Consider the following 11,073-nt stretch of genomic DNA (forward strand, 5'->3'; position numbering starts at 1 on the left):
GCGGCCCTCTTGGAGCCGGTTCTGACACAGCAGCGGGAGCCGGCGCCATCTTGAACCCTGGCAGTCGTCCCCCCCACCCACGGGGCCTGGCGCGGCCATGTTTGGTTCGGGCTGATGATGCTGGACCCGGGCGCAGCCATGGCGGCAGCGGGCAGCGCAGGGCGGGCTAGCGCCCGGCGGGCCAGCGCCCGGGGTGCTGAGGAGGCCCTGAGCTGCCGGCCTCCCGCCAGCCCGCTACGCCGAGGCTCCAGACCACGGTGGCACCGAGCAAAAGGCTGGGAAGGCAGGGCTGGGCTGTGCCGAAGCGTGGGGCTGAGAGCCCACTCCTGTGCTGCCACAGGAGTCTGTGAGGGGGCTGTGGGTGCCTGCCTGCCCTCGGCAGCCGGCTGGCGCGCTTCTCTTCTGCCTTGTGCTTGTGCTTTCCTGCAGCCTTGGGTCAAAGCTTGGGTTTTAAGGGGAAGTGGGTTTTCGTGTGGCCTGTGGTGCTGGGAGCAGGAGGCCTTTGGTAAAACAGCAAACCAAAGAGAAAACACAGCGCAAACCATTACAAGTTTTGCAGCTAGAAGTGGCGAAAATGCCTGCTACGTAAAGGTTAATTTCAGGAGGGTGACTTCCTAGAAATGTGGCCAAGATAAGTGTACAGACACTTGTTTATTTATCAAATATGATAAGATAAAGACTAGTAGCATTTAAACTGCTACTTTTGTAATAGTCGGTGACTTCCCAGTGAAGACTGGTGTTGAAGTGTACTGCTATGCAGTAGCCTGTGACTGAGTCTCTGAAAATACTACATGTTTACTCTGAAAACTGGAAGAAAAGGTGTAAGCTACAGAGTTACATATCCACAGAGCCAGGGGTGGGCATAGCGTGAGCTAATTGTTCTAGGAAGTAATTTAAGCTGTCCATGGAAGACCGAGCGAGCACAGTTTTTTGCTGAGGGTAAAGCAGAAAGTGAATGAAACAGCACGAAATTTGAGGAATTATTTATTTCCGGTGTGGAATACTGTTAGTTAATGCAGTGAGAGCTGAAACGGTATCTGGAGATTTGTTTCTTGCTGTTTCCAAAGATAAGTGGAACAGGATGGTAACGAACCTCAATCATAGCAGTCAAACAAGCTGTCCTTCTGCCAGGTCACAAGTCCAACCAGCCCAGCGTTCTATCTCTGACAGTGCCCGGTGCAGAAAAACTTTAAAACAAAGAAAGGGGGTCTGTGCTGCTGATTCCATAGACCTGATGAGTGAAGTTATTTTGAAGCCAAGGACAGGAATAGTCTTGGGTTATTAAGACTAACAAAGTAGGATACTTGTAATTTAACTAGCGTATCTAAATGTAACTGGCCTAGCTTTCCGCAGAAATTATGCTGACAGCTGTATGAGCTGATACACAGGAAGGACGTGTGACTGGTGTGAGCTAAGTACCTGATCAGATACGGAATGACATAAATGTGCAGCTTCCTTTTCCCCTTCCCCTCTGCCAGCTTGCTCTGCCTCCCTGCAGCGGGAGGGAAGGGCTGACACACTCTGCTTTGTGGCAGATCTTGATGCCCCAGGGAGCAGAGGCCCACACTCTGCTGCGTGGGTGCCCTGCCAGGCTGCACGCTGGAGCGGACAGATACCTGCTTGGGAAGAGAGATTTGAACCCTTTCATGCAGCCTGCACAAGAGCTAGTAGGAATACATGGCACCGATACTTAATGCAGATATGGGCCACGGTGTAAGAGAAGGCTCTGCCTCCCTGCTTGCAGTATGCCAGTGGTACATTGCTTGCTAGGCTGCCAGAGTTAAGGCAAAGAGGTAAATGAATGAGAGGCAAACCTTGGAGAAGAACAGAGCTGCTTGAAGAAAGCCTATAAAACAGTACAGAATTACACTTTCCTAGTATACTAGCCTAGTAATCTGTAGTGTAAGGACTTTGTGGGCTAGGGGTTTGGTGTGCATTTGTTAGCAATGTTTTATCGACCTTCCTTCTATGCATTCATCTAATTGCTTTTTTTAAACTTATTTATACTTTTGATTACCCATGTCATCGCCAGAGCCAGGAATCTAATTGTGCAATATGGAGAAGTGTGATTTTTTGTTTTCAAACTTCTACCTGATCATTTCATTTGATACCTCCTAGTTCTTATAAGAATTCATGTGTCACCTTCTCCATGTGTCTCTCATACTGCCATAGATGTCCCTTTCCCAAGGTGAAGCATTCTCGTCTATTTAGCTTGTCCACCAGAAGCCGCCATTCTGAGCCATGGCTGTCCAGGCATCACTTTCTGTATCATTTCTGATTCTATAATGGTTTTTAAGATCAAGGACCATCACAGCATTCAGTATTCAAGAAGCAACTGAATACTTTGTGTTAGTGCGTGTTGACATGATTTTTCATAGAACTTCCTGCAGTGACTAGTAATTTTTTTCTTTGAATGGTAATAACTTATCTGGAGTACCTCACTCTGTATAGTTATGGTTGCTTTTCCAAATTCAATAATTCACAACTAGCAATATTAAATTTTGCCTGTGTCTTTATTGTGCTGTCATTCAGCGTGCCACAATCCTCCTACAGTTCTTCTAGAAGGAGAACATCTCGGACGAGAGAGTGGCAAAGGGCCAGCTTTTATAAGGCATGTGAGGAAAGATGCACAAGCAGCACCAGGACATCAGGAATACATCTCGCATTCAATTCCATTGAGACTTAACCAGCAGAGAACATAACATTCTTCTGTCTTTTTCAAACAAGCGTCTCTGGATGATGAAAATACAAAGCACTGCCAATAACAGCTAACATTTTTAAAATTTTTTTTTAAAAGGATTAAGCAGCAAGGTTGAAATATTGAAGGAGAACATATTTAAAATCAGACTATGAAAGCAATGGAGGATCCATATTCTTCCCACACAGAAATCTTCAATGAATGAAAACTGAGCAATAGCAGAAATCTTGGATGGAACGCCACAATGTTCAGTCATATGAGGTGTGCAAATAAAAAGGCCTACGCAAGTACGGTAAAATGCACAGTTCATGCCAATCCATAGGTAGGCTGATAATAAACCATGCAGAAGGATCACTTGGGCTTTTGCTTTGCTTTTTGCTTTGGTTATTTAAGAAAAAAAAATAGGGTGTTGTTCAGGAATGTACTTAATGGAGGGACCCAACATTTGGAATTTTCCTTCTCTGTGCAGAAGGTACAGGGGAAACCAGTCTCACAAAACAAGTCATTAGGTGACTTAAAGGTTAATCCCAAGATGAGCATTTTTACAAAACGGTCCAAATACTATTTCAAATGGTGCTTCCTTCACTGAAAATGCCCTGGCAAAACATCTGACCTGAACACTCACCCAGTACTGAGAACCTGTTATTGCGAAGAGCTACTTTTTAACTATGTATAATCTATGTATGTATGAGTTTTGCCAAGCTTTGTTCCCTGCTTGGTGTCCAAAGCTTGTGCTTACCTGAGCTTGCTCAGCAATGTACAAAAATGCCTTGGGGTCATTCAGTGGATTTTCAAAAGAGGAGAGTCTGAGGAAAACCAGTGCAGGGCAACCCTGCAGATACTTGATGTCACTGGAGAGTCCCTATGAAACTACGTGCACAGTTGTGACGATGAAAACAAGTGCATAGGGAAGACCGGCCACCAGACCACTGCAGTATGCTTTCTAGAGAAACAGTTGTGCTAGTTGTGGCTAAGCTTTATAGGGAGACTTTTGGACAGGTTTTTTTTAGGAAGATGGGTTTGCCATAAACACAGGGAACATTCAGGGTCTGTGAGAGATCATAGCTAGCTAGTCACTCCACCTGCAGAGAAACGAATGGGAGATCTGAGAGGGGCTGCAAAGCTTTGTAGAGCTGCAGAAGTAGTAGAAATATGAAATACAGGTGGAATTCTCAGTTCTTGCCGAAGTGTTTTGGAGACAACCTGCATACTCTTGCAGGAGGGAGGCTTTTCTAAATATATTGATCACATTTTTAGAATTGTATATGGGTGTAACTATTTAGTAACTGATAGACTGGTGCAGTTTTGTAATAACAAACCTGAAAGGGCAGTATAAATGGCAACTTGCATTAAGGTTTTAGCCAACTTGTTGTGGTGGCCAGTTGAGTCTATACATCAAGATAAACTTCAACATGAACATCCTCGTAGACAAGCTGATGGAGTATGGGCTGGATAAGTGGACAGTGAGGCGGATTGAATAGTGGCTGAACTGCTGGGCTCAGAGGGTGGTGATCAGAAGAACTAAGTCCCATTTAATGGCAATGGAGCCAGACTCTTCTCAGTGGTGCCTGGTGACAGGACAAGAGGCAACGGGCACACACTGAAACACAGAAGGTCCATCTGAACACAATAAAACATTTTTTTACTGTGAGGGTGGTTGAACACTGGAACAGGTTGCCCGGAGAGTTTGTGGAGTCTCCTTCTGTGGAGATACTCAAACCCGACTGGGCACAGTCCTGGGCAATCTTCTCCAGCTAACCCTGCTTTGAGCAGCGGGGCTGGGCTAGGCAGTCTCCAGGCGGTCTTCCAACTTCAGCTATTCAGCGATTCTGTGAATTAGAGCCTATCTATCTAAGCTAACTCAGTCTGTTTATCAGGAGGGGAAGGGAGAGATCCAGAAGACAAGAGTGCAGTGTGGTGATTTGGGATTACCATCAAAGCTGCAAGTCAAAAGTCTGGTCTGATCTAAGTAACCATTTTATGAAAGTAACAAAATGTCTTTTTTCCTCCTTGCACCATCTCTTTTGAGCGTCTACATCATTAGGCCCTTTATGCTGTGTCCTGGTTTCAGCTGGGATGGAGTTCATTTTCTTCTTAGTAGCTGGGATAGCGCTGTGGTTTGGATTTAGTATGAGAATAATGCCGATAACACACTGATGTTTTAGTTGTTGCTAAGTGGCGCTCACATTGGTCAAGGACTTTTCAGCTTCCCGTGCTCTGCCCGGGGCACAAGAAGCTGGGAGGGAGCACAGCCAGGACAGCTGACCCAGACTGGCCAAGGGGCTATGCCATACCATATGGCGTCATGCCCAGCATATAAAGCTGGGGGAAGAAGAAGGAAGGGGGGGGACGTTCGGTGTGATAGCATTTGTCTTCCGTTACGTGTGATGGAGCCCTGCTTTCCTGGAGATGGCTGAACACCTGCCTGCCCATGGGAAGCAGTGAATGAATTCCTTGCTTTGCTTTGCTTGCGTGCACGGCTTTTGCTTTACCTATTAAACTGTCTTTATCTCAACCCACAAGTTTTCTCACTTTTACTCTTCCGATTCTCTCTCCCATCCCACCAGGAGGGAGTGAGCGAGTGGCTGTGCGATGCTTAGTTGCTGGCTGGGGTTAAACCACAACAGCTGAAGTGCAAAATGCTTCACTAGTCAAACTGCTTAAAAGGTTCTGGAAACCTATACAGAGAAGTGCCACATCATCTCATCACTGTCCAGGGTGAGCTGGCTGGTCTAAAGATGAAGTGCTTGCTCTGTCAAGGTTGGCTGCAGGGGAGAGGTTTTAACCGATCAGAGCCGGCCAACTTGGGGAGAAGGACCTTCTTCCAAAGGAGGGTTTGACTGGAGCTAGTGAGTCATAGGGTGGTGAAAAGGCTGCACATCCCTTGGCCAACAGGAGCAGTACCCTCCTATCAACACTTTCTGCCTGGGTCTGAGGAGTCCCCCAGGAAAGATGGCAGCTGAAAATAAGATGCAGCTAGAGGAATTGTCCTGGCAGGCTGCTGACAGCCCTTCCATTTTTGGGGGTACAGCCCAGCCCTGGCCTGCCTTCCTCTTTCTGGTTTCATGGTTTTTGTGTTGGAGGCGGCATTCGTGTGTTTCAGGGAGACATGCTCAGGAGCAGAACTCTGCTCCATCCTGGTTCATTTTCCAGACCAAAACCAAAATACCAAGGCTGATTCTTTTATGTCTGGGCTTTGTCATTTCTGCTAGCAGTCTTGATTTCCCAAATTGGGAGGGGTGAGCAGGAACCCTGTTCTTGCACATTTGAAATGCCTTGCCCTAGATGTCTTTTCTTTTTATAGTCTTTCCACATTTTGTGCTATCAGCATTTCAGTTAACCACTACCAACTTTTCATCGGTCGAGTTCCTTCTTTAAAAAAAAAAAAAGCCAACAAGACCGTAAATACCCCAAAAGGTCAAAAATCAGATTAAAATCCCTTTGACATGACCAATTATGGTTTGCTGCTTACAATGTTCTGTATTTCGTGAACTAAGCTGTCTCAGGCTGGGACAGAAGCTGATCTGGATTGCTAAGAATCCCAGAAATGGGATTAGCTAGGTGAATGTGCTGATCTGATGAAACATGGAAGTGGCTACACGACAACAGATCAGACACCTGATGGTGGCATGGCAGGGTTTGGAATTATGAATTACATCAAGCAAAGGTCAGTGTTATGCCAACAGGCAAGACATCTGATTCAGTTGTCTTATGGAAACTATAGTAAAGTATATGTCTGTGCCTATCATTCCCTTGCTTTCTATTATTCTTTGACTCAGGGCACTATTTTATTTTGATGGTGTTGAGACAGCTTCTTTTGGTTTGACTGTTTATTTTATTAGCAGATCATATCTAAAACTTCAAATATGCGTGTTTCTAAGCTTTCCCGTCAGGGTGAAATACTTCGCACACATGTGCACATACAGGAAAAAGGCAGTTCCTAAAACGTCATGTGAGTTTCTTTTTTCAGTCACTCCAGAGACAGGACTGATGGTACTTGCTCCCTCACACACCAAAAGATCTGCTTCACTCAGGTAGGTATAATAAGCTGCAGAATTCTGCTTTCCTCTTCAACTTGCAATTTCTTATTCTTCACTCCTGAAAACCTCTTTCTCCCCTCCACTTCCCCCTTCAGTCTTCAAAACCACATAGCAGCCCTTTTAGCACTCTTGAAAACATGGTGTGGGCAGTGTCTTCTTACTGATTCATCCCTGAGTTTGCTTGGAGTAGGACCTGTATTACTGTCTTTACAGCATTCCTTGATTCCCTGTCCTCTTCATACCATCTTCTGTAGCTCTATGGGGAGGCAGCAAGATTCAGCTCTTGCAGCACTGTTCTCCAGTTGTCGCTGTAAAAGTCGCTTCTGCATATATCAGCAAGACCACGAGAAATGGAACAAGCTTGTTAGGATTTTAAGTGCCCAGCTGCCTTCCAGTAACTTCTTTCATAGCTTTCCTGGGAGATCACCCTCACCTAAAAGCCTCTTAGCAATTGTTACCAAAAACTGGTAAATTACAGTAAATTACAGTGTTTGTTACAACTGTTTATCTCCATTTCTTCATGGTGAAGCGGTTCTAACACTTACGCATTGCTCCACATTTAGACTATATGTTAGGCAAGAAAGAGATTGATGATTTGGAATATATTTTTTTTAATAATATAGATATTTAGTCCTGCACGTAACAGTCCCTGACTGGCATTTAGGTACTGGCATAATAGAGGTTAAAATAGAATCAGTCTGGGTTGTCTTATTCATTCTCCTCATTTGCTTCTGCGGGCTGTTTTCAGCTCGTACCTAAGCAGTTTCCTTGCATTCTGGTAATGCTGTTAGGCACCTTTCAGCAACACAACTGTCTTTATTGATTCAGCAAGGGTTTAGTTAGCAGGGATTTTATAAACAATTATATTAATGCCTAGAGGATGAAGACCAGGCTCTTTTTCTCAGTTCTATCTTGACTTTGCTAGATTTCCTTCACTTTCCTTTCTAAATTTACTAATATCTAAGTCCAAGAATAATTGAGCAATTAAAGTTTTTCCACTACTGTTCTCATAGTTTTAAAATGTCACTTAAGTATTCTGTGGCTCAGCTTCAGTGTCTTGCAATAAGACACCTTTTCTTGTATCTAAAATGGCTCAAGAACATTACTGCTATTACTCTGTGTTTTAGTTTCTTTTTCTACAACTAAATCTCTGTCTGTTGTTCTTAAGCCATTCATTTCTTGCCTTTCTTGTCATCAAGACTAGCTTTCTAAGGAACCAGCAGAGAGCTCAGAACAAAAGCAGGGAGAAGGAAGTGCTGACTGAGACTGCCCTAACAAATACCCCATAGCAAACAGAGTTGCAGTCCTGTCTGTTCTATTTATAATGTCCAGAGAGTGGAACAGGGTTATTTCATTTAGACAAGCATTGCTTTCTCAACCTAAACCTATTTCACTGGTTATGCCAGAAGAAAGCACTCCTTTTAAAGGGAAAAATGCTGACTTACCTTTCTGAAGAAGAGAATGGTATACAAAGCTGGAAATCGATCAGGAAAGACAGCTGGTGATAGTGCAGGCATGTGAATAGAGAGCTCCACTTCAGCGTGGAGACTAAAAAGAACAGGCTGAAATCAAAGCGGATGATAGGTAGGAGAACTTAAGTGCATACAACCCCTCGGCTTGAATAGTGGGGCTTTTGTAGCTTAGCCACCATGAGAACGATGGTGGTGTTTAATGGTCACATGAGTAAGCCTTTAGCACAAACTGGTATAGACCGGTGCCTTTGTATCCTGACAGCTCTGTACCGTCACCTGACTCAGAGGTGCTTCGGTACAGATAACGACAAGAATTTGGGGAGGAGGGTGTGAATTGCCTACTAATTTGCTTTCTGTTTTATAGCTACAGAATGCCTCAACTCCTGAGTAATAGCAGTTCACATGAACAGGCTGCTATATATTATCCACCAGAATCCATTGTCTCCATTGCTATCTTCATCGTCATTTTCATCACAGGTATCCCAGGCAATGGACTGGTGATCTGGGTAGCTGGTCTGAAAATGAAAAGGTCTGTGAACATTGTCTGGTTCCTAAACCTTGCTGTGGCTGACTTCATGTGCTGCTTGTCCTTGCCATTTTCCGTTGTTCACCTGGCCCTCCATGAACACTGGCCGTATGGTTGGTTCCTCTGCAAAGTCATTCCATCAGTCATAATCTTCACCATGTTTGCTAGCGTCTTTCTACTCGTGGGCATCAGCATTGACCGGTGCCTCCTTGTGATGAAACCTGTCTGGTGTCAAAATCATCGAACGGTGAAATTTATATCACTAATATGCAGTGGCATTTGGATCCTGGCCTTCGTTTTCTCTTGTCCTGTCTTTCACTACCGTGAGACTAGCACTCATGATGGCAAAACCGAGTGTGGGTACAATTTTGGAGATGACGAAGATTATATGGATGATTCTGTAAATGAGCTATTGGGAACATACTCACCTTCAGCCTACAATGGTAATGACTCGTGGGGAAATTTCTATGAAACTGATGATTATTCTGTATCCCTTGCCTCAGTGGTAATAAACATCACTAGGGCTGTCTTTGGCTTTGTACTCCCCTTTGGCATAATGGCAGTTTGCTATGCCCTTATTGCTTTCCGAATGCGTGCAAATCAGTTTCACAAGCCACACAACAGGATGCTGCGAACAATTGTGCTTGTGGTAGCTGCATTCTTCATCTGCTGGGCTCCATACCATGTAGTTGGGATTCTCAGTCTTGTACCTACTCTTGGGACAGGACTGAAGGAGTCATTGGTCCTCTGGGATCACCTCTCTACAGCATTTGCATACGCCAACAGCTGCATCAACCCCCTGCTCTATGTTTTTGTGGGACGAGACTTCAGGGCAAAGGCACGGCAATCGGTGCAAGGAATCTTGGAAGGTGCCTTTACTGAGGAACCGACGCGTTCGACCCCTTACTCCCTTGACAGAAGCAAGACTTCAACGGAGAAGGACATTAGCAGCACAGTGTAATGCAGGACTTCCTATCGCCACTGTAGAAAGAGCGAGCTGTGGCCCTGCACATCAATTGCTCTCCACATAACAGCTTTTTTTGCTCCTACACATTTGATTAATCTGCAGATCCACACACGGGGCACTGGGGCGATTCAGATCAGAACAGCTAACCCCCTTTACATCCTGCTCGAGAGAGATGGGAAGTTGGATGTGCCAAGAGGGAAGACTTTGGTGAAGCAGGAGACACAGAGTACTTTAAAGAAGAAAGCAGGCTTGCAGAACAATTTGTGGTGGGATCATGTAACCTAACCTCTGAATTGCTAGAAGAGAATGTCATTAGAGTTATTTGCATGTGTCTGTGTTCTACATCTCCTGTCTCTGATAAACTGCAGATGAAACTAACTTTGATGTCTCTCCCTGGAATCTGTCATCCCATCATTCCTCTCCTTTGACTACACTTGGGGTCTGAGGGTTTTTTCCTGAAGATTTCCCTAGAGGGTAGTGCCACATTTTATGAGCGCAGTGCATGAGAACAGCACTTGCCCCAGTCAGCTGCATTGAACTGACTTTCATGCCCTGGTAGATGCCCAAGACATTTCTTTGTCCCAGCAAATACATCATTGTACAGTAGTAACTGGTCTAATGCATATGCTGTAGCTATGTTTGTTAGCATGCACTCGCTGTCTCCCTAACACTCCCTCCACCACCAGAGTCCCAAATCTTCCTTTTAGGAAGTACTCCAAGATTAATCCAAATGGACCTACTGCATTTTAAGATGGCACATGAGCAGAATTTGAGCAACTGCTGTCATTGATGAACCAGATTAGGTGGCTGCTGGACTATCAGCCATTTGGTAAAACCTTGGAATTGAGAAGCGATAACCTCTAGTCTGACCCCAAGAAGGTGGCGAACGAGCCTGTTGCGGCACAGTCATGTCCTGCTCTCTACAAGAGAGATGTGCTTCTCATGTCTTTCTGGTGGAGGAAGATAAAAATTCCATCCAGTCGGGCTGGCTGGGGGTGTTTCCCAAGCTTGAATGTTCCCTATCCTGAAAAGCCGAAGTATGTTTACTAGGAAGTGGTTTGAAATCTGCTTTTTGTGTTAGTCCTTCCTTAAAGGAGTATGGTCAACAAATGGCATGACAAACAGCCAGTAAGCATTGGTATAGTTTTCACCTTGCCTTTCTGGCAAGCACGAGTTGAAAGACTCCCTGATCTCAGTGCCCTGAGAACAGCCAGCTGTGAGAACTTTCAGCTTTCTCTCGACATCCTAAAAAGCTTCAGTCGTAAAGTACAGATAGGTGTGGGCTGTTAATTTACCCATGTCCACACCCAAATTCTGCTTCTAAGGTAAGCAGGCGGGAACCAAGCCCACCGGACAGGCGCCGCTGAAAA

General features: G+C 45.0%; 1 protein-coding gene across 1 annotated transcript; it reads left to right on the forward strand.

Moving 5' to 3' along the window:
* Window positions 1-173: 173 nt before the first annotated feature.
* C3AR1 (complement C3a receptor 1) lies at window positions 174-9,963 on the forward strand. Its single transcript, XM_082310907.1, has 2 exons — window positions 174-6,732; window positions 8,575-9,963. The coding sequence occupies exons 1-2, from the start codon at window positions 6,611-6,613 to the stop codon at window positions 9,695-9,697; spliced, it is 1,245 nt and encodes a 414-aa protein (XP_082167033.1). The 5' UTR covers window positions 174-6,610; the 3' UTR covers window positions 9,698-9,963.
* Window positions 9,964-11,073: the final 1,110 nt, after the last annotated feature.

Source organism: Platalea leucorodia (assembly GCF_965183815.1).
Source record: "Platalea leucorodia genome assembly, chromosome: 4".
Lineage (NCBI taxonomy): Eukaryota > Metazoa > Chordata > Aves > Pelecaniformes > Threskiornithidae > Platalea > Platalea leucorodia.

What these genes read in the sequence shown, in the direction of transcription:
- C3AR1 (XM_082310907.1), top strand. Translation starts at nt 6,611, where the DNA reads ATGTGCACATACAGGAAAAAGGCAGTTCCTAAAACGTCATGTGAGTTT. An exon ending in AAAAGATCTGCTTCACTCAG is followed by an intron (nt 6,733 to 8,574) that starts GTAGGTATAATA and finishes TCTGTTTTATAG; the next exon opens with CTACAGAATGCCTCAACTCC.